We start from the raw sequence: 25,942 nt of genomic DNA, 5'->3' as shown, positions 1-25,942 counted from the left end.
ACTGGAGTGATAGATGTGCAAAAGATGAGTGTACAAGTAGAGATACTGGGGTTCAAAAGGAGAAAACTAAATAAAATAGATAACAGTATGGGGATGAGGTAGTTGGATGGGCTAATTACAGATGGGTTATGTACAGGTTCAGTATCTATGAGCTGCCCCGACAGCTGGTGCTTAAAGCTAGTGAGGGAGATATGAGTTTCCAGCTTCAATGATTTTTGCAGTTCATTCCAGTCATTGGCAGCAGAGAACTGGAAGGAAAGGCGGCCAAAGGAGGAATTGGCTTTGGGGCTGACCAGTGAAATATACCTGCTGGAGCACGTGCTACGGGTGGGTGCTACTATGGTGACCAGTGAGCTGAGATAACGCTGGGCTTTACCTAGCAAGGACTTATAGATGACCTGGACCCAGTGGGTTTTTCACCGAATATGAAGCGAGGGCCAGCCAACGAGACCATACAGGTCACCATGGTAGGTAGTATTTGGGGCTTTGGTGACAAAACTGATGGCACTGTGATAGACTGCATCCAATTTGCTGAGTAGAGTGTTGGAGGTTATTTTGTAAATGACATCACCGAAGTCAAGGTTCGGTAGATAGTCAGTTTTACGAGGGTATGTTTGGCAGCATGAGTGAAGGGTGCTTTGTTGTGAAATAGGAAGCTGATTCTAGATTTAATTTTGGATTGGAGATGTTTAATGTGAGTCTGGAAGGAGAGTTTACAGTCTAACCAGACACCTAGGTATTTGTAGTTGTCCACTTATTCTAAGTCAGACCGTCCAGAGTAGTGATGCTGGACGGGCGGGCAGGTGCGGGCAGTGATCATTTGAAGAGCATGCATTTAGTTTTACTTGCATTTAAGAGCAGTTGGGGGCCATGGAAGGAGAGTTGTATGGCATTGAAGCTCGTCTGGAGGTTAGTTATCACAGTGTCCAAAGAATGGCCAGAAGTATACAGAATGGTGTCGTCTGCGTAGAGGTGGATCAGAGAGTCACCAGCAGCAAGAGCAACATCATTGATGTATACAGAGAAAAGAGTCGGCCTGAGGATTGAACCCTGTGGCACCCCCATAGAAACTGCCAGAGGTGCGGACAACAGGCCCTCCGATTTGACACACTGAACTCTGAGAAGTAGTTGGTGAACCAGGCGAGGCAGTCATTTGAGAAACCAAGGCTGTTGAGTATGCCGATAAGAATGTGGTGATTGACAGAGTCGAAGCCTTGGCCAGGTCGATGAATACAGCTGCACAGTATTGTCTCTTGTCGATGGCAGTTATGATATCTTTTAGGACCTTGAGCATGGCTGAGGTGCACCCATGACCAGCTCGGAAACCAGATTGCATAGCGAAGAAGGTACGGTGGGATTCGAAATGGTCGGTGATGTGTTTGTAAACTTGGCTTTCGAAGACCTTAGAAAGGCAGGTTAGGATAGATATAGGTCTGTAACAGTTTGGGTCTAGAGTGTCTCTCCCTTTGAAGAGGGGATGACCGCGGAGGTCCGGACAACAGCTTTCCAATCTTTGGGGATCTCAGACGATACGAAAGAGGTTGAACAGGCTAATAAAAGGGGTTGCAACAATGTCGGCAGATAATCTTAGAAAGAGAGGGTCCAGATTGTCTAGCCCGGCTGATTTGTAGGGTCCAGATTTTGCAGCGCTTTCAGAACAACAGCTATCTAAATTTGGGTGAAGGAGAAATGGGGGAGGCTTGGGCAAGTTGGTGTGGGGGGTGCAGGGTTGTTGACCACGGTAAGGGTAGCTAGGTGGAATGCATGGCCAGCCGTAGAAAAATGCTTATTGAAATTCTCAATTATCGCTGATTTATTGGTGGTGACAGTGTTTCCTAGCCTCAGTGCAGTGGGCAGCTGGGAGGAGGTGCTCATTCTCTCCATGGACTTTACAGTGTCCCATAATTTTTTGGAGTTTGTGCTACAGGATGCAAATTTTAGTTTGAAAAAGCTAGCCTTTGCTTTCCTAACTGCCTGTGTATATTAATTCCTAACTTCCCTGAAAAGTTGCATATCGCGGGGGCTATTCGATGCTAATGCAGTACGCTACAGGATGTTTTTGTGCTGGTCAAGGGCAGTCAGGTCTGGAGTGAACCAAGGTCTATATCTGTTCCAGGTTCTACATTTTTTGAAAGGGGCATGCATATTTAAGATGGTGAGGAAAGCACTTTTAAAGAATAACCAGGCGTCCTCTACTGACGGAATGAGGTCAATGTCCTTCCAGGATACCTGGGCCAGGTCGATTAGAAAGGCCTGCTCGCTGAAGAGTTTTAGGGAGCGTTTGACAGTGATGAGTGGTGGTCGTTTGACCGCAGACCCATTACGGACGCAGGCAATGAGGCAGTGATCGCTGAGATCCTAGTTGAAGACAGCAGAGGTGTATTTGGAGGGCAGATTGGTTAGGATGATATCTATGAGGTTGCCCGTGTTTACGGATTTGGGGTTGTATCTGGTAGGTTCATTGACAATTTGTGTGAGATTGAGGGCATCATGCTTAGATTGTAGGATGGCCGGGGTGTTAAGCATGTCGCAGTTTAGGTCACCTAACAGCACAAGCTCTGAAGAAAGATGGGGGGCAATCAATTCACATATGGTGTCCAGGGCACAGCTGGGGGCAGAAGGTGGTCTCTAGCAAGCGGCAACGGTGAGAGACTTGTTTCTGGTAAGGTGGATTTTTAAAAGTAGGAGCTGTATCTTGTCTGAAAACGTTGTAGTTAGGGATGGAAATTTCAGGGTTTTTGGTGGTCTTCCTAAGCCAGGAGTCAGACACAGCTAGGACATCCCGGTTGGCAGAGGGTGCTAAGGCAGTGAATAAAACAAACTTAGGGAGGAGGCTTCTAATGTTAACATGCATGAAACCAAGGCTTTTACAGTTACAGAAGTCAACAAATGAGAGTGCCTGGGGAATGGGAGTGGAGCTAGGCACTGCAGGGCCAGGATTAACCTCTACATCACCGGAGGAACAGAGGATGAATAGGATAAGGGTACAGCTAAAGGCTATAAGAACTGGTCGTCTAGTACGTTCAGAACAGAGAGTAAAAGGAGCAGGTTTCTGGCCGCGGTAGAATAGATTGAAGGTATAATGTACAGACAAGGTATGGTAGGATGTCAATACAGTGGAGGTAAACCTATGCACTGAGTGACAATGAGAGAGATCATTTAAACCAGGTGAGTTCATCGCATGTGTGAGAGGTGGAATTAAAGGGTTAACTAAGACGTATTGAGCAGGGCTAAAGGCTCTACAGTGAAATAAGGCAATAATTACTAACCAAAACAGCAATGGACAAGGCATATTGACATTAGGGAGAGGCATGCGTAGCCGAGTAATCATAGGGGTCCAGTGAGTGGCTCGGGCTTGAGACACGCCGATTCAGGCAGCTAGCGGGCCAGGGATACCAAGCTAGCAGAAGGGCCTTAGAGGGACGTTGTGACGGAAGAAAGTCTGTTGTAGCCCCCTCGTGCTGTTACATCTGCAGACCAGTCGTCGTGGATCAGCAGGGCTTCGTGTGGTTAAAGGGGTCCAGGCCAACTGGCAGAATAGGTATAGTGGCCAAAGAATTTGTCCGATGGGCCTCTTAAGCTACCTGTCCGATATGCTCTAGACAGCTAGCGGGCCAGCAGATGGGCATTCAGGGGACGTCGCGACTGAGGAGCCAGCTGACAATCCCCCTCGGGTGAATTAGGTCGGTAGTCCAGTCGTGAAGGGTCGGCGGGGGTCCAGGCCAATTGGCAAAATAGGTATTGTAGCCCAAGGAGTGGCTGGTGGACCTCCTCAGATAACCGGGAGATGAGCCTAGCAAGGCTAGCTTCAGGATAACTGGTTCTTTCTTCGGGACAGAGACGTTAGCCAGGAGTGGCCACTCGGTTAACAGCTAGCTAGCTGCGTTGATCCAGGTGAAAGGTTCAGAGCTTGCGGTAGAAATCCGGAGATATGGAGAAAAAAAATAAGTCCGATTTGCTCTGGTTTGAGTCGCGCTGTGCAGACTGGCGAGAGTTGTCCGGTCTAATGGTAGCTGATGACCGCTAGCATTTGCTAGCTGGCTTCTAGCTAATAGCTAGTTTTCTGGCTAGCTTCTGTTGAGGGTTCCGGTTCAGAGGTGAAGAAATAGCAGATCCATACCACATTGGGTGAGGCGGATTGCAGGGGAGTATGTTGTAGTTGAGGTTAAGAAAAATATACAAAAATATGCGAAGAAAAAATATATAAAAAGATATATACATGGGACACGACAAGATGAAGACAAAAAGACGTCTGACTACTACGCCATCTTGGATTTGAGTGACGAGATGCACAGTGAAAGAAGAAGGCTGGCTCAGGGCTGCCCAGTGTTATCCAATGAGGTCGCATGGCGGACCCAACGGCTCCGTGACGCAGCAGAGATAGAGAGAGAGCAATGACGTATTCCACATATGACATAGTACCCAATTTTTGTGGAAAATGTTGTCTCACCTTGTCAGAGAGAGATTTACATGGTTATCAAAATGTCATGCCAGGGTAAGCCTACACGAAACAAAGCCCTTATTTGAAGTACTGAAAAACAATTGGAACCATTTCCCTGTTTGACCGCAAGGTTTTATGGGTATTATGACACCTCCACTGTGGGGCTCTGGTACATGCTAAATAGTATGCGAAGATGAGTACATAGTATGCAGTTTAAGTATGGCGTTCGCTAGTATGGGTATTCAAACACGGCCCTTGTCTTCTTCTTAAGTGCTCTGGGGGTAATAAATGCCAACCACATTTTTCTTATCAGCAAACCACTAAAATGTTGACCCACGCTACAGCCCTGCTCTCAAATGGTAATAAATGCCAACACAGCAAAACACATAAACATTAACTAACTTATCTAATTGGATAGCCTTAATGGCACACCATGGTTTTATCAGGCCCTCAAGTTCAGAGTCAAATAGCCATTAAAACCAAATAGCCAGTGAAGCTGTTGTGGTAATTATTCTAGGAGAGACTTTTAGATTTCTTCAAAACAATTGAACACTATTAATTACTGCAGTAATGGAGCGTTAACGGTCACCCAATGAAGTAGAGTTAAAGCCCAATGTCACGTCCTGACCATAGTAAGTTGTTATTTTCTATGGTAGAGTAGGTCAGGGCGTGACAGGGGGTGTTTTGTCCCTATTTGTATTTCTATGTTTAGTTCTAGTTTTGTATTTCTAGGTTGGTTATTGTTTGGCATGACCTCCAATTAGAGGCAGCTGGTTGTCGTTGTCTCTAATTGGAGGCCATATTTAACTTCTTAAAGTGTAGGGGGCAGTATTTTCACGGACGGATGAAAAACATTCCCAAATTAAACTGGTTACTACTCTGGCCCAGAAACTAGAATATGCATATTATTAGTGGATTTGGATAGAAAACACTCAAGTTTCTAAAACTGTTTGAATGATGTCTGTGAGTATAACAGAACTCATATGGCAGGCAAAAACCTGAGAAAAATCCAACCAGGAAGTGGGAGATCTGAGATTTGTAGTTCTTTTGAATGCCTATCGAAACTACGGTGTCTGTGGGGTCACGTTGCACTTCCTAAGGCTTCCATTGGCTGTCAAAAGCCTTCAGAAAGTTTTTTCATCATTCTCCTGTAACCGGGCAGAAAATAGGAGCTCAGTCAATGAGTGGACTGCCTGGGACCAATGAGTTGTTTTCTGCGCAGGTACGTTTGGCTATTGAATACGCTATTGTCCGGTTTGAATATTATCGCATTTGTACGTTAAAAATACCATAAAGATTGATAGTAAACAACGTTTGACATGCTTCTAATAACGGTAATGGAACATTTTGACTTTTCATGTCTCGAATTACGCTCGCGCATTATGCCTTTCGATAGTGACCTGAACGCACGAACAAAACGGAGGTATTTGGACATAAATATGGATTATTTCGAACAAAAAAAACATTTGTGGAAGTAGCAGTCCTGGGAGTGCATTCTGACGAAGATCAGCAAAGGTAAGATAATATTTATAATACTAATTCTGAGTTTAGGTGACCCCAGAACTTGGCGGGTGTCTGTATAGCTTGCTTTGATGGCGAGCTATGTACTCAGAATATTGAAAAATGTGCTTTCGCCGAAAAGCTATTTTAAAATCTGACATAGCGGTTGCATCAAGGAGTACTGTATCTATAATTCTTAAAATATTTGCTATGTATTTTGTCAACGTTTATTGTGAGTATTTTTGTAAATTGATGTGCTCATTCACTGGCAGTTTTGGTGGGAATACATTTTCTGAACATCACGCGCCAATGTAAAATGCTGTTTTTGGATATAAATATGAACTTTATCGAACAAAACATACATGTATTGTCATAGGAGTGTCATCTGATGAAGATCGTCAAAGGTTAGTGCTTCATTTAGCTGTGTTTTTGGTTTTTGTGACGCCTCTCCATGCTAGTAAAATGGCTGTGTGGTTATTTTTGTCTATGTACTCTCCTAACATAATCTAATGTTTTGCTTTCGCTGTAAAGCCTTTTTGAAATCGGACAATGTGGTTACATTAAGGAGAAGTGTATCTTTAAAATGGTGTAAAATAGTCGTATGTTTGAGAAATTGAAATGATGATATTTTTGCTGTTTTGTATTTCGCGCCATGCTATTTCACTGGCTGTTGAATAGTGTGGCACGGTCACGTCCCACCTTGCCCAGAGAAGTAGTTAATGTTTGTCCTCTTGTGTTTTGTGGGTGAATATTTTGAGTAGTGTGTTTCCTTCTCTGGGTCACGGTTTGTTGTTTTGGTCTAGTAAGTTTATTTATGTATTGCATTCAGTTTCACGGGTTAAATAAATATGTGGAACACAAACGCTGCATCTTGGTCCGCTCCTTCTAACAGCCGTGACAGAATCACCCACCACGAAGGGACCAAGCAGCGTGAGTGGGACCTGTGGACATGGGAGGAGATGAGGATGAGTATATCCAGGGCTATGGAGGATTTAGGGAAGCACAAGGCAGCCCCCCCCCCGGGTAGTTTAGCGGCGCCAGAGGTGAGACCTGAGCCAACTCCCCGTGCTTATTGTGGTGAGCATGTGCCTGCCTCTCGCACTCTCCATCCAGTGCGCCTCTATAGCCCAGTATGTCCTGTGCCTGCTCCTCGCACTCGCCCTGAGGTGTGTGTTACTAGTCTGGTGCCTCCTGTGCCAGCCCCACGCATCAGGCCTCCTGTTCGCATTCCCAGTCCAGAGCTTCCGGCGACAGTTCCCAGCCCGCAACCTACTGAGAGGGCCTGCAGCCCGCAACCTACTGAGAGGGCCTGCAGCCCGCAACCTACTGAGAGGGCCTGCAGCCCGCAACCTACTGAGAGGGCCTGCAGCCCGCAACCTACTGAGAGGGCCTGCAGCCCGCAACCTACTGAGAGGGCCTGCAGCCCGCAACCTACTGAGAGAGTCTCAGAGTCTTCAGCGGCGGCCTGTAGCCCAGAGTCTTCAGCGGCGGTTGGTGGTCAGAAGCCTCCGGCGATGATCCATGGTCTGGTTCCTCCGGACATAGAGAACCGGGGGGGGGGGGAGATCAGCGGGCGGTGGGGGTACTATGCCCGGAACCAGAGCCGCCGCCATAGACATTAGTCACCCACCCTACCCTCCCTTTGTGTTTTTTGTTTTTGGGGGTGGGGGGTGGGGTTGTTGTTTAGGGGGGGTTTGTTTTTTTGTTTTTTTAGGTACGGTCGGAGTCCGCACCTTTGGGGGGGGGGGGGGGGGTACTGTCACGTCCTGACCATAGTAAGTTGTTCTTTTCTATGGTAGAGTAGGTCAGGGCATGACAGGGGGTGTTTTGTCCCTTTTTGTATTTCTATGTTTAGTTCTAGTTTTGTATATCTAGGTTGGTTATTGTTTGGCATGACCTCCAATTAGAGGCAGCTGGTTGTCGTTGTCTCTAATTGGAGGCCATATTTAAGTTGATGTTTGTCCTCTTGTGTTTTGTGGGTGATTATTTTGAGTAGTGTGTTTCCTTCTCTGCGTCACGGTTTGTTGTTTTGGTCTAGTAAGTTTATTTATGTATTGCATTCAGTTTCACGGGTTAAATAAATATGTGGAACACAAACGCTGCATCTTGGTCCGCTCCTTCTAACAGCCGTGACACCCAAATAAACAGGGTTAGGTTACAACTCTTTATAGTCTGTCGTGTCTTTGGCTATGCCGGATTAAGTGATATGACATGCTATTCTGTAAAATCCTCTGTAATTAATATTACCTGATTAAGCTAATCATGTAAATGTAATTAACTAGAAAGTCGGGACACCACGGAAGAGTGTTTATAGAGCCGTTATCTTCCGAATAAACTCTTAAAGACCTATTTATATTTTACATCGATAGCCGTCAATATTAATCCTCATCTTATTTTCAGTCTCATAATGAAAGTTGTAAATTCTTGGTAAACTTCACGAACCCTGGCTAACAAGTTGAATCAGCAATACAAAATTGGGTTTAATTATTTATTTACTAAATTCCTAACTAATCACACAGAATTACATATACACGGAATACAAATGATGTTATGCAGAAAACGTCCCTGGTGGACGGAGCCGACATGGCGACTTGTTAAACAAAGAAAGGGGGTTGGGCTTGAATGAAAGAGCGGGAAGACTGAGGAACACAGAAACAGCTATGCTATCGTAAATACAGAATCTTATGCTTTCTAAATTACCGCCCATTTGGAAAAGGAAAATGCAATAAATATTTACTCTGAGCTGCGCTTCGGTAGATTGGTCGTAGATGTTGGCCAACAGATCTTCCTGTCCTCGGAAGAATGTCAATGGTGGTAAAGTGGATACGTTGTAGTATCTTCGTCTGTGGTAGACTGGGTCCGTCGTCCGTCCTTTCCTAGCCCACGTTTACAGCGGCCGCTGCTAACTCAACGGCTAGCAAGTATCACTTCTGTAGTGAATAAGCGTTCAAAGTTCATACCATTCAAAACCAAAGCTCACGCTGAAGTTGGCTTAGTTCTGTACTTGACATGTGTGTCCTTTTAACGCAGAGGCTGCAGACCTCACGTACTGGAACTCTGAATACATTATCGTATTGTCTGATATAGTGGCGAGTGGAGGAGGATGTGTTTCATCGTTTATGACCCCTGTCTCTTCACAAGGGTGGGCCACTGATCAAGCAGGGCACTTTCCTTATGAAAACCCAATTCTCTCAATTGGAAGCTAAAATTACATTTAATCTCCAAAACAAACAATTTCAATATCAAACATTTCAATTGCATAACAATTCCATGTGACTCTGATAACTAGAGGGTGTATACTTTCCCAGGTACAGTTTATGTCGTCCTGTCATCAGTCATAATGTCTCAGATGACAACCGAACTGACATCCATACTCATTAAGTTCCAAAGCATATTTCCAACTGGTTTTATTACCAAAATATGGTTCCTTTTCCCCATTTGTTTGATGTTCCCAGACTCTCTATATTTAACACAGGCTATTCAACAGTCCTTCAGTAGAGTCAGAGAGAGAGGGGAAGGGAGAAAGGTATTTATGGGGGGGTCATAAACCTTACCCACAGGCCAACGTCATGACAAGTCTTCCTGAGTCCTTGTGATGAAGAACATATATAGAAATTATACAAAGGTACATTGTGCTCTCATGCAACAGACATCAAGATTTACATGGTGCAAAATATCTGTCTCCAGTTCATTTACTGCTTGTTTATACAGAAATACTAATGCAACATCGGATACTAAGCCCTTCCCTCAGAATGATGGAGTCCAGTATTTATCTGCCATATGGGATAAATAAACTGGAGATTGGGTCTCCCTGGCACTGACAGACAGGCACACAGAGACAAATCATTTAATGTTGTCTTATCACCAAGCCATCATAAATGTGACTGTCAGCGTTAAATCTCAGACGCATGAGAGTTCTAAGAACCCTATTCTGTTGCCTCTCAGAAAAATAGACAGCGTCAATGTACTAATATAGGAATAATTCTAATTTAAGTAATGTGATAAACATAATATTTTTATTTTACGACAAAGCCAAATGGCCAGTGACACCAAATGGCAGGTAAAGCAACCACATATAAATGGCTCCGTTCTCTCCAATTAAGGTGCCACCAACCTCCTGTGGTTTCCATGGACGAGCCTAAGATCACCATGCGCAATTCCAAGCGTCGGCTGGAGTGGTGTAAAGCTTAATAGCTTAATATAGCCTAAATAATACATTTGATACTTTTCAGCTTATTCCTGAGTGATTTAGAGTTACTATTTTTAACAACATCAATACTGACACAGGGAACAAACTGAGGAGAAGACAGATATAGACGGGGTAATCAACAAAGTAATGGAGTCCAGGTGAGTCTAATATTGCGCAGCAGCGCGTAATGATGGTGACAGGTGTGCGTAATGAAGGGCAGCCTGGCGCCCTCGAGCGCCAGAGAGGGGGAGCGGGAACAGGCGTGACAAGATGGTACACTGTCTTTCTCTCAGCACATATCAAAGCTGCAGGCTAAAGTTAAATCTAGACTTGGTTTCCTCTGTCGTAATCACTCCTCTGTCACCTCAGCTGCCAAACGATCCCTGATTCAGATGACCATCCTACTCATGCTTGACTACGGAGACGTAATTTATAGATCGGCAGGTAAGGGTGCTCTAGAGTGGCTAGATGTTTTTTACCATTCGGCCATCAGATTTGCCACCAATGCTCCTTATAGGACACACCACTGCACTCTATACTCCTCTGTAAACTGGTCATATCTGTATACCTTTCGCAAGACCCATTGGTTGATGCTTATTTATAAAACCCTATTAGGCCTCACTCCCCCTTATCTGAGATATCTACTGCAGCCTTTATCCTCCACATACAACTCCGATCTGCCAGTCGCATTCTGTTAAAGGTCCCCAAAGCACACACATCACTGGGTTGCTCCACTTTTCCGTTTTTTTGCAGTTAGAGACTGGAACAAGCTGCAATAAAACGGTCCAGTTTGAGTGTTTATCTCCATCTCTTCATTCAAAGACTCAATCATGGACACTCTTACTGACAGTTGTGGCTGCTTCGCTTAATGAATTGTTGTCTCTACTTTCTTGCCTTTGTGCTGTTGTCTGTGCAAAATAATGTTTGTAGCATGTTTTGTTCTCCTACCATGTTGTGTTGCTACACAAGGCGGTGTCAGAGGAAGGCCCTAAAAATTGTCAAAGACCCCAGCCACCCCAGTCGTAGACTGTTCTCTCTACTACCGCATGGCAAGTGGTACCAGAGTGCCAAGTCTAGGACAAAAAGGCTTCAACAGTTTTTACCCCCAAGCCGTAAGACTCCTGAACAGATAACCAAATGGTTACCCGGACTATTTGCATTGTGTGCCCCCCCCCCCCAACCCCTCTTTTACGCTGCTGCTACTCTCTGTTTAGCATATATGCATAGTCACTTTAACTATACATTCATGTACTTACTACCTCAATTGGCCCGACCAACCAGTGCTCCCGCACATTGGCTAACCGGGCTATGTGCATTGTTTCCCGCCACCCGCCAACCCCTCTTTTATGCTACTGATACTCTCTGTTCATCATATATGCAGTCACTTTAACCATACCTACATGTACATACTACCTCAATAAGCCTGACTAACCGGTGTCTGTATATAGCCTTGCTACTGTTATTTTCAAATGTCTTTTTACTGTTGTTTTATTTCCACACACACACACCTTTTTCGCACTATTGGTTAGAGCCTGTAAGTAAGCATTTCACTGTAAGGTCTACAACTGTTGTGATTTGATTTGCTGTGTTGTCATGTGTTGCTGCCATGCTATGTTGTTGTCTTTGGTGTTTCTTTATGTAGTGTTGTTGTGTCTCTCTTGTCATGTGTGTTTTGTCCTATATTTTGATTTTATTTTTAATCCCAGCCCCCATCCCCGCAGGAGGCCGTTTGCCTGTTGGTAGGCCGTCATTGTAAAAAATCATTTGTTCTTAACTGACTGGCCGAGTTAAATAAAGGTTAAATAAAGGTTAAATAAAAATAAAACATTTATAAAAAGAGGATAGTATAAGTTTGTAATAGTGCTAAAGTTGTCTATCACCTGTTCAAATGGTGCTCAACAGAACCAGTTAGAACTGAACTATCTGACCATCAATAGATTAAAACATGTTTTTTTTTAACACAGCAGCCCCATATCATCAGGTGCACTTTTTAACACAGCAGCCCCATATCATCAGGTGCACTTTTTAACACAGCAGCCCCATATCATCAGGTGCACTTTTTAACACAGCAGCCCCATATCATCAGGTGCACTTTTTAACACAGCAGCCCCATATCATCAGGGGCACTTTTTAACACAGCAGCCCCATATCATCAGGTGCACTTGCAATTTATTTTCATTTGGGAAAACAGAATTTTCTAATATAGTATTTTTTTATCCATTATATTGATGTTAGGTCTACAAAATATATTTGTGTCGACTGTGATTAGGCTATGGGAATATAATAGTGTCTGCTAGGCTAAACTAACTTACAAACAAGGCTATACAGGCTGGCATTGCGCAATTATGGTGTTTCTAAAAATGAATTCATGTCACGGGCTGGCTCGAGGAACAACAGGAGAGGTAGAGTCAGGCGCAGGAGACAGAGAGAGTTCGTGACCACACTTCTTTATTTGAAGCACTGTACGTGGTCGACAAGGTATAGGGGCGCAGCCCTGAAAGATTCTGCGGTGGTGTACACAAATAAAAGAAACCACTGGCAGAAGGAAAAAACTCAATACACGTTCTTTTACGAACACACAAAACCCGGACAAGCAACACAATCACGTACAACCACATACATCCTACGCTAACCTAAATAACCCCCCCTTACTAATGAATACTCGATCCCCCCGATGTCAACAACTACAGACCAGTATCCCTTCTTTCTTTTCTCTCCAAAACTCTTGAACGTGCCGTCCTTGGCCAGCTCTCCTGCTATCTCTCTCAGAATGACCTTCTTGATCCTAATCAGTCAGGTTTCAAGACTGGGCATTCAACTGAGACTGCTCTTCTCTGTGTCACGGAGGCTCTCCGCACTGCTAAAGCTAACTCTCTCTCCTCTGCTCTCATCCTTCTAGACCTATCTGCTGCCTTTGATACTGTGAACCATCAGATCCTCCTCTCCACCCTCTCCGAGTTGGGCATCTCCGGCGCGGCCCACGCTTGGATTGCGTCCTACCTGACAGGTCGCTCCTACCAGGTGGCGTGGCGAGAATCTGTCTCCGCACCATGCGCTCTCACCACTGGTGTCCCCCAGGGCTCTGTTCTAGGCCCTCTCCTATTCTGGCTATACACCAAGTCACTTGGCTCTGTCATATCCTCACATGGTCTCTCCTATCATTGCTATGCAGACGACACACAATTAATCTTCTCCTTTCCCCCTTCTGATAACCAGGCGGCGAATCGCATCTCTGCATGTCTGTCAGACATATCAGTGTGGATGACGGATCACCAGCTCAAGCTGAACCTCGGCAAGACGGAGCTGCTCTTCCTCCCGGGAAAGGACTGCCCGTTCCATGATCTCGCCATCACGGTTGAGAACTCCCTTGTGTCCTCCTCCCAGAGTGCTAAGAACCTTGGCGTGATCCTGGACAACACCCTGTCGTTCTCCACTAACATCAAGGCGGTGACCCGATCCTGTAGGTTCATGCTCTACAACATTCGCAGAGTACGACCCTGCCTCACACAGGAAGCGGCGCAGGTCCTAATCCAGGCACTTGTCATCTCCCGTCTGGATTACTGCAACTCGCTGTTGGCTGGGCTCCCTGCCTGTGCCATTAAACCCCTACAACTCATCCAGAACGCCGCAGCCCGTCTGGTGTTCAACCTTCCCAAGTTCTCTCACGTCACCCCGCTCCTCCGCTCTCTCCACTGGCTTCCAGTTGAAGCTCGCATCCGCTACAAGACCATGGTGATTGCCTACGGAGCTGTGAAGGGAACGACACCTCCATACCTTCAGGCTCTGATCAGGCCCTACACCCAAACAAGGGCACTGCGTTCATCCACCTCTGGCCTGCTGGCCCCCGTACCTCTGAGGAAGCACAGTTCCCGCTCAGCCCAGTCAAAACTGTTCGCTGCTCAGGCACCCCAATAGTGGAACAAGCTCCCTCACGACGCCAGGACAGCGGAGTCAATCACCACCTTCCGGAGACACCTGAAACCCCACCTCTTTAAGGAATACCTAGGATAGGATAAAGTAATCCTTCTAACCCCCCCCCCTTAAAAGATTTAGATGCACTATTGTAAAGTGGTTGTTCCACTGGATATCATAAGGTGAATGCACCAATTTGTAAGTCGCTCTGGATAAGAGCGTCTGCTAAATGACTTAAATGTAATGTAAATGTAATGACTAACCCAAAACAGGTGCATGCCTACCTAGACCTAACCAAACGAAAGTGAAACAAAAAGGGATCGATGGTAGCTAGTAGGCCGGCGACGACGACCGCCGAGCTCCGCCCGGCCGAGGAGGGTCGCCACCATCCGTCACTGTCGTGACAGTACTCCCCCCCCTGACGTGCGGCTCCCGCAGCGCGCCGACGCCGGCCTCGAGGACGCCCCGGAGGGCGAGGCGCAGGGCGATCCGGATGGAGGCTGTGGAACTCCCGGATGAGCGCTGGGTCCAGTATGTCCTCCACTGGTACCCAGCACCTCTCCTCCGGGCCGTACCCCTCCCAGTCCACGAGGTACTGCAGGCCCCTCGCCCGGCGTCTGGAGTCCAAGATGGACCGGACTGTGTACGCCGGGGGCCCCCCGATGTCCAGGGGGGGTGGAGGGACCTCCCGTACCTCATTTTCCTGCAGCGGACCAGCTACCACCGGCCTGAGGAGAGACACATGAAACGAGGGGTTAATGCGATAATAAGAAGGAAGTTGTAATCTGTAACAAACCTCGTTTATTCTCCTCAGGACTTTAAATGGCCCCACAAACCGCGGACCCAGCTTCCGGCAGGGCAGGCGGAGGGGCAGGTTCCGGGTCGAGAGCCAGACTCTCTCCCCTGGGGTGAACACGGGGGCCTCGCTGCGGTGCCGGTCAGCGCTCGCTTTTTGTCGTACCCTGGTTCGTTCCAGGGATTCCTGCACAGCGTTCCAGGTCTCCCTTGAGCGCTGAACCCATTCCTCCACCGCAGGGGCCTCCGTCTGGCTCTGATGCCATGGCCCCAGGACCGGCTGATAACCCAACACACATTGGAATGGTGATATGTTGGTGGAGGAGTGGCGCAAAGAGTTCTGAGCCATTTCGGCCCATGGCACGAACCTTGCCCACTCCCCTGGCCGGTCCTGGCAGTAGGACCGCAGGAACCTGCCCACCTCCTGGTTTACCCTTTCCACCTGCCCATTACTTTCGGGGTGAAACCCCGAGGTCAGACTGACCGAAACCCCCAGTCGCTCCATAAACGCCCGCCAACTCGGGACGTGAACTGGGGGCCTCGATCTGAGACGATATCCTCGGGCACCCCGTAGTGCCGGAAGACGTGGGTGAATAAGGCTTCCGCGGTCTGCAGGGCCGTAGGAAGACCGGGTAACGGAAGCAGACGGCAGGACTTAGAAAACCGTTCCACAACGACCAGGATGGTAGTGTTGCCCTGAGACGGCGGGAGATCGGTCAAGAAATCCACCGCCAGGTGGGACCATGGTCGTTGTGGAACCGGGAGGGGTTGTAATTTCCCTCTAGGCAGGTGCCTGGGAGCCTTACTCTGAGCGCACACCGAACAGGAGGAGACATAGTGCCTCACGTCCCTCACCAAGGTGGGCCACCAGTATCTCCCACTAAGACCACGCACTGTCCGCTCAACCCCTGGGTGACCCGAGGAGGGAAGCGTGTGAGCCCACCGAATTAGCCGATCGCGAACATCGAGCGGAACGCACTTACGACCCACTGGACACTGCGGAGGAGTAGGCTCCGTCCGTAACGCCCGCTCGATGTCCGCGTCCACCTCCCAGACCACCGGTGCCACCAGGCAGGAGGCTGGAAGTATGGGCGTGGGATCGGTGGACCGTTCCTCGGCGTCATGGAGACGAGACAGTGCGTCGGCCTTAGTGTTCCGGGAACCTGGGATATACGAGATGTTAAACCGAAATCTCGTAAAGAACATCGCCCACCTGGCTTGACGCGGGTTCAGTCTCCTCGCCGCCCGGATGTACTCCAGATTGCGGTGGTCAGTCCAGATGAGAAAAGGGTGACGTGCATCCTCAAGCCAATGTCTCCACACCTTCAGGGCTCTGACCACAGCCAACAGCTCCCTGTCCCCCACATCATAGTTAAACTCCGCCGGACTGAACTTCCTAGAGAAGAAGGCGCAGGGGCGGAGCTTTGGGGGGGGCGCCCGAGCGCTGGGACAGCACGGCTCCTACCCCAGCCTCGGACGCGTCCACCTCCACTATGAAGGGCAAAGAGGGGTCCGGGTGCGCCAGCACCGGAGCGTTGGTGAACAAAACCTTCAGACGACTAAAGGCCCTGTCCGCCTCCGCGGACCACTGCAACCGCACCGGGCCCCCCTTCAACAGTGAGGTAATGGGAGCCGCCACCTGCCCAAAGCCCCGGATAAACCTCCGGTAGTAATTGGCAAATCCCAAAAACCGCTGCACCTCCTTCACCGTGGTGGGAGTCGGCCAATTACGCACGGCTGAAACGCGGTCACATTCCATCACTACCCCTGATGAGGAAATGCGATACCCCAAGAAAGAGACGGCTGGTTTGGAAAACTCACATTTCTCAGCCTTGACGTATAGGTCATGCTCCACCAGTCGCCCAAGCACTTTACGCACCAGAGACACATGCTCGGCGCGTGTAGTGGAGTAGACCAGAATGTCATCGATGTACACCACTACACCCTGACCGAGCAGGTCCCGGAGAATCTCGTCCACAAAGGATTGAAAGACTGCGGGAGCATTCTTTAACCCATACGGCATGACGAGGTACTCATAATGGCCAGATGTGGTACTAAATGATGTTTTCCACTCGTCCCCTCCTCGGATACGCACCAGATTATATGCGCTCCTGAGATCCAATTTCGTGAAGAAGCGCGCCCCGTGAAATGACTCCATCGCCGAGGCGATGAGAGGTAGTGGGTAACTAAAACCCACTGTGATGGCATTTAGACCTCTATAGTCAATGCACGGGCGCAGACCTCCCTCCTTCTTCTTCACGAAAAAGAAGCTCGAGGAGACGGGTGAGTGAGATGGCCGAATGTATCCCTGCCTCAAGGACTCAGTGACGTATGTCTCCATAGCCGCTGTTTCCTCCTGAGACAGGGGATAAACGTGATTACGAGGAAGGGCAGCGCCCACCTGGAGGTTTATCGCACAGTCTCCTCGTCGATGAGGTGGTAATTGGGTCGCCTTCGTTTTACTGAAGGCGATAGCCAAATCGGCATACTCTGAGGGAATGTGCACGGTGGATACTTGGTCTGGACTCTCCACCGTAGTCGCACCGATGGAAACTCCTATGCACCTGCCCGAGCACTCATTTGACCACCCCTTAAGAGCCCTCTGTCCCCACGAAATCTTAGGGTTGTGAGTGGCTAGCCAGGAAATCCCTAGAACCACTGGAAATGCTGGGTAATCGATGAGGAAAAGACTAATCCGCTCCTCATGACCCCCCCGCATTACCATGACCAGAGGCACAGTGACCTCCCTGACCAGCCCTGACCCTAGTGGTCGACTGTCTAGGGCGTGCACGGGGAAGGGTTGGTCCAACTGGACCAGGGGAATGCCTAACTTAGCCGCGACCCCACGGTCCATAAAACTCCCTGCTGCGCCTGAATCGACTAGCGCCTTAAACCGGGAGTGAGGGGAGAAACAAGGAAAGGACACTGACACATACATGTGACGGACAGGGGGCTCTGGGTGAGGCTGGTGCTGACTCACCTGAGGTGTCAAAGGAGCGCTCTGCCTGCCCTCTGGACTCCTAGGGGAGTCTCCCCAGCACCGGTCCACAGTGTGCCCTCTGCGACCACATGAGGTGCAGGAGCGACCTCCCCCTCCAGTCTTCCTGGCTGCTGCCCCCCCTATCTCCATAGGCGTGGGAGCAGGAGGGCTGGAGGGTGGAATGAGCAGGGCCCGGGTCGGACGTCCGCGGGCGGCCAGCAGATTGTCCAGTCGGATGGACAAATCCACCAGTTGGTCCAGTGTGTGGGTCGTGTCCCGACAGGCTAATTCCCGGCGGACGTCCTCCCTCAAACTACAACGGTAGTGATCTATAAAGGCCCTCTCATTCCACCCTGCTCCCGCGGCCAGGGTCCGGAACTCGAGAGCGAAGTCCTGCGCGCTCCTCGTCTCCTGCCTCAGGTGAAACAGCCGCTCACCCGCCGCTCTCCCCTCCGGGGGATGATCGAATACTGCCCGAAAGCGGCGGGTGAACTCTGGGTAGTTGTCCCTGGCTGAGTCCGGACTGTCCCACACGGCGTTTGCCCATTCCAGGGCCTTACCCGTGAGGCAGGAGACGAGGACGCTGACGCTCTCCTCCCCCGAGGGAGAGGGACGAATTGTCGCCAGGTATAACTCCAACTGGAGCAAGAAGCCCTTACACCCAGCGGCCGTTCCATCGTACTCCCTGGGGGGAGCGAGTTTCACCCCACTGGTACTGGGTGCTGTGGGTGCTGGTGGGGGCGCAGGCTGTTGGCCTGCCGCGTTCAGGGGGCCGAGAGCGCGTCGGTCCCAGCTCTCCAGGCGCGCCAACACCTGATCCATGGCGTTCCCCAGCCGGTGGAGCAGGGTGGAGTGTTGGTCGACGGTTTCCTCCATGGACATGGCTGGCGCTGAAGCTCCTGCTGACTCCATTTAGTTTGGGTACGTGATTTCTGTCACGGGCTGGCTCGAGGAACAACAGGAGAGGTAGAGTCAGGCGCAGGAGACAGAGAGAGTTCGTGACCACACTTCTTTATTTGAAGCACTGAAAGATTCTGCGGTGGTGTACACAAATAAAAGAAACCACTGGCAGAAGGAAAAAACTCAATACACGTTCTTTTACGAACACACAAAACCCGGACAAGCAACACAATCACGTACAACCACATACATCCTACGCTAAGCTAAATAACCCCCCCTTACTAATGACTAACCCAAAACAGGTGCGTGCCTACCTAGACCTAACCAAACAAAAGTGAAACAAAAAGGGATCGATGGTAGCTAGTAGGCCGGCGACGACGACCGCCGAGCTCCGCCCGGCCGAGGAGGGGCGCCACCATCCGTCACTGGAATAAGGCATTTTTTGTTTTATTTGTATTTAATTCTAAGTCATTTTTTTTATTTCATATTATACAGCCTAAATGTGCAATTTAAAGTCTGTTGTTGAAATGCTGAGTGCTCCTGCTGCCTATAGAGTGTCACAAATGCTTGACAAGGCTATAGCCTTGAAGTAATACTAGTTTAATATAGTCTAAATCATTCATTTTCATTACCTCTTAAACTACAGAGCTGGCTTGTTCCTGAATGATTTAAAGTTATTATGTTCTTTAATAGCTAACGACATGTTGTTGAAAGATGCTTCTGAGCCCACTGATAAGGAGTATACCTCCACTACACTACTTTGATACATATCAGTTGGGATTAAGAAGTCAGTATACTAAACTACACTACTTTGATACGTGTCAGTGGGGATTAGAAAACAGCATACCTCCACTACACTACTTTGATACGCATCAGTGGGGATTAAGAAGTCAGTATACTCCACTACACAACTTTGACACGTATCAGTGGGGATTAAGAAGTCGGTATACCTCCACTACACTACTTTGATACGTATCAGTGGGGATTAAGAAGTCAGTATACCTCCACTACACTACTTTGATACGTATCAGTGGGGATTAAGAAGTCAGTATACCTCCACTACACTACTTTGACATGTATCAGTGGGGATTAAGAAGTCGGTATACCTCCACTACACTACTTTGATACGTATCAGTGGGGATTAAGAAGTCAGTATACCTCCACTACACTACTTTGATACGTATCAGTGGGGATTAAGAAGTCAGTATACCTCCACTACACTACTTTGACATGTATCAGTGGGGATTAAGAAGTCGGTATACCTCCACTACACTACTTTGATACGTATCAGTGGGGATTAAGAAGTCAGTATACCTCCACTACACTACTTTGATACGTATCAGTGGGGATTAAGAAGTCAGTATACTCCACTACACTACTTTGACATGTATCAGTGGGGATTAAGAAGTCAGTATAATCCACTACACTACTTTGATATGTATCAGTGGGGATTAAGAAGTCAGTATACCTCCACTACACTACTTTGATAAATATCAGTGGGGATTAAGAAATCGGTATACTAAACTACACTACTTTGATACGTATCAGTGGGGATTAAGAAGTCGGTATACCTCCACTACACTACTTTGATACGTATCAGTGTGGATTAGAAGACAGCATACCTCCACTACACTACTTTGATAAATATCAGTGGGGATTAAGAAGTCAGTATACCTCTTTTACACTACTTTGATACGTATCAGTCAGGATTAGAAGTCAGCATACTAAACTACACTACTTTGATATGTATCAGTGGGGATTAAGTAGTATATATAGTATACGCAGAAAAAGTGTGTAAACACTGTACATTCATACATACGAGAGTTACTCACTTGATGATGTCCTGTCTCTCCTCCATTTGTAGATCAGTAGCAGGATGAGTCCCACAACCAACACAGTCAGACTCACACACACCATGATGACCACTGGGGTAACTGGTAGGAAGACAGATGGACAGACATATAGACAGACATATAGACAGACAGACATATAATTAGATTGTGATCAGAGTAACCATATGAACCTCAAGAGTTACATGACTTCCTGTTGGCCTCTATATCATCAGCATGACAACATGCTGTCAGGAAGAGGGGTCTTGAGAAATCAAAAATATTTTGTATTTAGTTAAGAATGTACAATATTATATATGACTCAGACAAAATCACATCATAAAACCACCACAATAAAAAGATAACAGATTTATATTACACCAAACATCACATTTTAATAGAAATAATAATACTTATCATAATCTACTGGGTCGTTTTGAATTTAAACTGCGAAGGCGGAGTTTGTTTACTCCACCCCTATATCGAGCCTCGTTATCAGTTTTGAGCAGGGCATTTGCCGGTCGCCACCAGGCTGTCACGCCCTGACCAGGTGAACTCGGGTATTTTTGGTCAGGGTGTGTCATGTTGGGTATTTTTCCTTGGTTTGTTGTCTTTGTTTGCATTATAGCCTTGTGTGAGCTCTATGTGGCTTATTTCTATGTTGGGTTCTGTCGATTCCCAATCAGAGACAGCTGTCGCTAGTTGTCTCTGATTGGGATCACATTTAAGTTCCTTTTTCCCCCACGCTGTTTGTGGGGTGTTGTCTCTTTGTTTTGAGCAGTTAACGTATCGGCATTTTCTTGGTTTTGTGTACGTGTTTATTTCAGTGTTAAGAATAAACATGTGTTTGCTCCCAGCTGCGCTTTGGTCCTCTTCCTCATCACTCGACGACGAACGTTACAGAACACCCCACCAAACCAGGACCAAGCAGCGGGAGGATAAGGAGCGCGAGGGATGGGCTCGCGATGGGAAGGAGTTCTGGACCTGGGAGGAGATCATGTCGGGGAAAGGACCCTGGCGAAAGGATTCCCAGGTCGAGGAGGTAAAGCCAGCCGGTGGACGGAGTCGCAGGCGGTGGTCGAGGAGGCCCGGAAGACACCCCCAATAATTTTTTTTTGGGGGGGGCTAATGGGGTGGTCCGGAAGGGCAGAGGAAGAGCCCAGAACACTGCTCTCGTGGGGGATGACGGCGGACGAGGAGACTGGGATGAGGCGGTTGATTGAGGACCTGCTGAGGGAAGATCTGGAGGAGGAGCCATGGGATGCGGAGTTGCGCGCTGTGTCGCCAGTGCGCCCGCACAGCCCGGTGCGTCCGGTGGACATGCCCAGCACATGCCGTGCTAGGATGGGCATCCAGCCAGGACGAGTGGCTAAACCGGCTCCACGCTTCAGTTCACCAGTGCGTGTTCACAGTCCTGTCTGGCCCGTTCCTGTTCCCCGCACCAAGCCCGCGGTGCGTGTCCACAGTCCTGTCCGGCCGGTCCCTGCTCCCCGCACCAAGTCAGTGGTGCGTGTCCCCAGTCCGGCCCGGCCCGTTCCTGCTCCCCGCACCAAGTCAGTGGTGCGTGTCCCCAGTCCGGCCCGGCCCGTTCCTGCTCCCCGCACCAAGCCAGTGGTGCGTGTTCCCAGTCCGGCCCGGCCCGTCCCTGCTCCCCGCACCAAGCCAGTGGTGCGTGTCCCCAGTCCGGCCCGGCCCGACCCTGCTCCCCGCACCAAGCCAGTGGTGCGTGTCCCTAGTCCGGCCCGGCCCGTCCCTGCTCCCCGCACCAAGCCAGTGGTGCGTGTCCCCAGTCCGGCCCGGCCCGTCCCTGCTCCCCGCACCAAGCCAGTGGTGCGTGTCCCCAGTCCGGCCCGGCCCGTTCCTGCTCCTGCTCCCCGCACCAAGCCAGTGGTGCGTGTTCCCGGCCCGGCCCGTCCCTGCTCCCCGCACCAGGTCAGTGGTGCGTGTCCCCAGTCCTGTCCGGCCCGTCCCTGCTCCCCGCAACTGCTTCCAATTGAAGGTCAACCCAATAAACACCACATAGAAATAGACATACTAGAACTAACATAGAAATAGACTAACAAGAACATAGCCCAACAAACCCCAAAACACTCTAAACAAACACCCCCTGCCACGCCCTGACCAAACTACAATAACAAACAACCTCTTTTACTGGTCAGGACGTGACAAAGTGAGATAGCGAGAGAGAGAGGGGGAGGGTAGAGGAAGAAGAGACAATTGTATGACAAAGAAAAAACACTCAATGACATCACTCAGTTAAAAAATAATAATTGTAATACAGACACTGACCCCTTCATTGTTTCCTGTGTCTGGACTCAATATGTCTGTTGAAGAGAGAGAGAGAGAGAGAGAGAGACAGAGAGAGTAGTGAGAGAAAGAGAGAGAGATACAGAGAGCTAGAGACAGAGAGAGAAAGAGAAAGAGAAAGAGAAAAGAGAGAGAGAGAGGTGGACAGGAAGAGAGAGATAGAGAGGGAGAGAGCGAGAGAGGAGTGATGCACTTCCCCCAGAATCAGACCAGGCTCAGACAATCCTCAGTGACTATTCATTCTCTATTTCTCAACCAGGGACAAATGATGATGTGGATATTATGCAAATGAATTTATCTGAAAGGACAACTGAGAGATTTTAAAAAGGGGAACTTACTCTCATTTTATAGACCTGTGTGTGTGTGTGTGTGTGTGTGTGTGTGTGTGTGTGTGTGTGTGTGTGTGTGTGTGTGTGTGTGTGTGTGTGTGTGTGTGTGTGTGTGTGTGTTTTTCTCACCTGTGACCTTGTTGTATTTCCATCTGTAGACTATGATCAGGATGATCACCAGCAGTAACACTACCAGACTAACAGACACCATGATGACCACTGAGGTACCTGGAACACATACACACACTTTTACGTAACCGATTAGACAAACCAACACTTTAAACTATACTTGTTAAGTCTAGGGGTTGTGGTCTTGCCTAAATGTTAAACGCTGTTTAAAATCAATTTATGGTATTTTTCTCGTAAAATAGCGATAATATTCCAATAGTGTATTCATTCAAAGAGGAAAAGAAAAAACGGTGTGCTCACGTGAACGAGCATATCCAATCTCTTAGTCACCAGGCAGACCACTGACAAACTGAGCTCCTATACTCTGCCCAGAGACAGGAGACGCCTCAATCCGCTTTCTGAAGGATTTAGAGAGCCAATGGAAGCTTTAGAAAGTGCTAACTAACCCCACAGATACTGTAGTTTCGATAGAGAATCTAAAGAAGAACTACAAATTCTCAGACAGGCCACTTCCTGCTTGGAATCTTCTCAGGTTTTTGCCTGCCATATGAGTTCTGTTATACTCACAGACACCATTCAAACAGTTTTAGAAACTTCAGAGTGTTTTCTATCCAAATATACTAATAATATGCATATTCTCGTTTCTGGGCAAGAGTAGTAACCAGTTTAAATCTGGTACGTTTTTTCATCCGGCCATGAAAATACTGCCCCCTATCCCAAACAGGTTAAACCACTGCCTTTTCCATTAGTAAAGCTGAGAGAGTCACTTGGGTCCACGTTATCCACTGCAAGAAGGTATGTACACATATGAGCACTGCTGATCACACACAGAGTTAGGAGAAGAACCGAGTACCAACAGGGTCCGGGGGTTACATCCTTAATGAAGATTCCCTATCCTGACCGTTCATCACTGTGTGTGCTCCTAGAGGTGTGAGTATGGGGCAGTACCTAGTAGATCGACTAAGGGCAGGAGAGGGTTGGCGGTTTTTGGGAAGAGTAGGGACTCTGTGCTGCATCATAGTCTTGGTAACCTTTCTGATATATCCAGATCCACCACTTTCCGATACTAATCATCCGACACCGTTGTCATTGAGAAGAAGTAAAAGATAAACTATATAATACAATGATGAGTGACTTATAGAATAAAGAGTCAAAGAAGATCAGAAGATGTAGGATTTAAGGTAAACATTAAACAATTCCCTAGGAAAGCATATAACTTTACAGGGATTGGGTGGACCAGATTGAAGTACCCGGCCAACCCATCTCGGTTCACTTTAAACCTCTTACATCTAGACGTTCCGCTAGCGGAACACCGCTCCAATATCCAATGATAGGGCGTCTCGCGAAATACAAACTCCTCGAAAATCCGAAAACTTCAATTTTTCAAACATATTGTCACGCTTGTCGTTGGAAATGGAGGACCAAAAGGCAGCAGGTATGTGTATGCTCATCGTGTGTATTTATTTACAGACTAAATGAACATCAAAACAACAAAACGAACTCACGAGAATGCACGAACAACCAACAGTCTGGCAAAGCATAGGCTCAACACAGAACAATCACCCACAAATCACACACACAAACACACCCTAATATATGGGACTCTCAATCAAAGGCAGATAGACAACACCTGCCTTCAACTGAGAGTCCCAACCCCAATTAACCAAACATAGAAACACACACACCAGACTAACCATAGAATACAAACACATAGACCATCAACCAAAAACCCGGAAATACTAAATCAAACACCCTTTACACAAACACACCACCCCGAACCACATAAAACAAATACCCTCTGCCACGTCCTGACCAAACTACAAAAACAATTAACCTTATACTGGCCAGGACGTGACACATATGACTATTTTACACCATTTTAAAGACAAGACTCTCCTTTATCTAACCACACTGTCCGATTTCAAAAAGGCTTTACAAAGGCTTTTAAATTACTCACGATAAACGTTCACAAAAAACATAACAATTATTTTAAGAATTATAGATACAGAACTCCTTTATGCATTCGCGGTGTTCGATTTTAAAATAGCATTTTCGGTGAAAGCACATTTTGCAATATTCTGAGTAGATAGCCCGGCCATCACAGGCTAGCTATTTTGACACCCACCAAGTTTGGTACTCACCAAACTCAGATTTACTATAAGAAAAATTGGATTACCTTTGCTGTTCTTCGTCAGAATGCACTCCCAGGACTTCTACTTCAACAACAAATGTTGGTTTGGTTCCAAATAATCCATAGTTATATCCAAATAGCGGCGTTTTGTTTGTGCATTCAAGACACTATCCGAAGGGTGACACGCAGACGCGTATCGTGACAACTTCAAAATATTCCATTACCGTACTTCGAAGCATGTCAAACGCTGTTTAAAATCAATTTTTATGCGATTTTTCTCGTAAAATAGCAATAATATTCCGACCGGGAGTCGTTGTTTTCGTTCAAAGACTGAAAATGTAAAATGGCTTTTTCATGTGCACGCGCACACCCGTCTCATTGTTCTCAGATCGACCACTATCCAAATGCGCTACTGTTTTTCAGCCAGAGACTGCAGAGTCATCATTCAACGTTCTGGCGCCTTCTGAGAGCCTATGGGAGCCTTAGCCTGTTGGGGATCT

At 47.7% G+C, this 25,942-nt stretch overlaps 1 protein-coding gene across 1 annotated transcript; it reads right to left on the bottom strand.

The window, feature by feature from the left end:
* Positions 1-12,561: 12,561 nt before the first annotated feature.
* LOC145862561 (uncharacterized) lies at positions 12,562-24,955 on the bottom strand. The gene is made up of 4 exons (XM_082967033.1): positions 23,312-24,955; positions 22,836-22,942; positions 20,550-20,651; positions 12,562-14,770 (listed from the first exon to the last, which is right to left on the bottom strand). Exons 2-4 carry the CDS (start codon positions 22,841-22,843, stop codon positions 14,323-14,325), a joined length of 558 nt encoding a protein of 185 aa, XP_082823159.1. The 5' UTR covers positions 22,844-22,942; positions 23,312-24,955; the 3' UTR covers positions 12,562-14,322.
* Positions 24,956-25,942: the final 987 nt, after the last annotated feature.

The sequence above is a fragment of the Salmo salar genome, chromosome 02 (assembly GCF_965601325.2).
Source record: "Salmo salar chromosome 02, fSalSal1, whole genome shotgun sequence".
Classification (NCBI taxonomy): Eukaryota; Metazoa; Chordata; class Actinopteri; order Salmoniformes; family Salmonidae; genus Salmo; species Salmo salar.
This window is presented reverse-complemented; position numbering and strand designations above follow the sequence as displayed.

Bases quoted from the DNA above. Each gene is read 5' to 3' on its own strand.
- LOC145862561 (XM_082967033.1), bottom strand. The intron at 14,771-20,549 runs GTGAGTAACTCT...GTCTCTCCTCAG, and splicing joins GAGAGACAGGACATCATCAA to GCCGGTGGTAGCTGGTCCGC.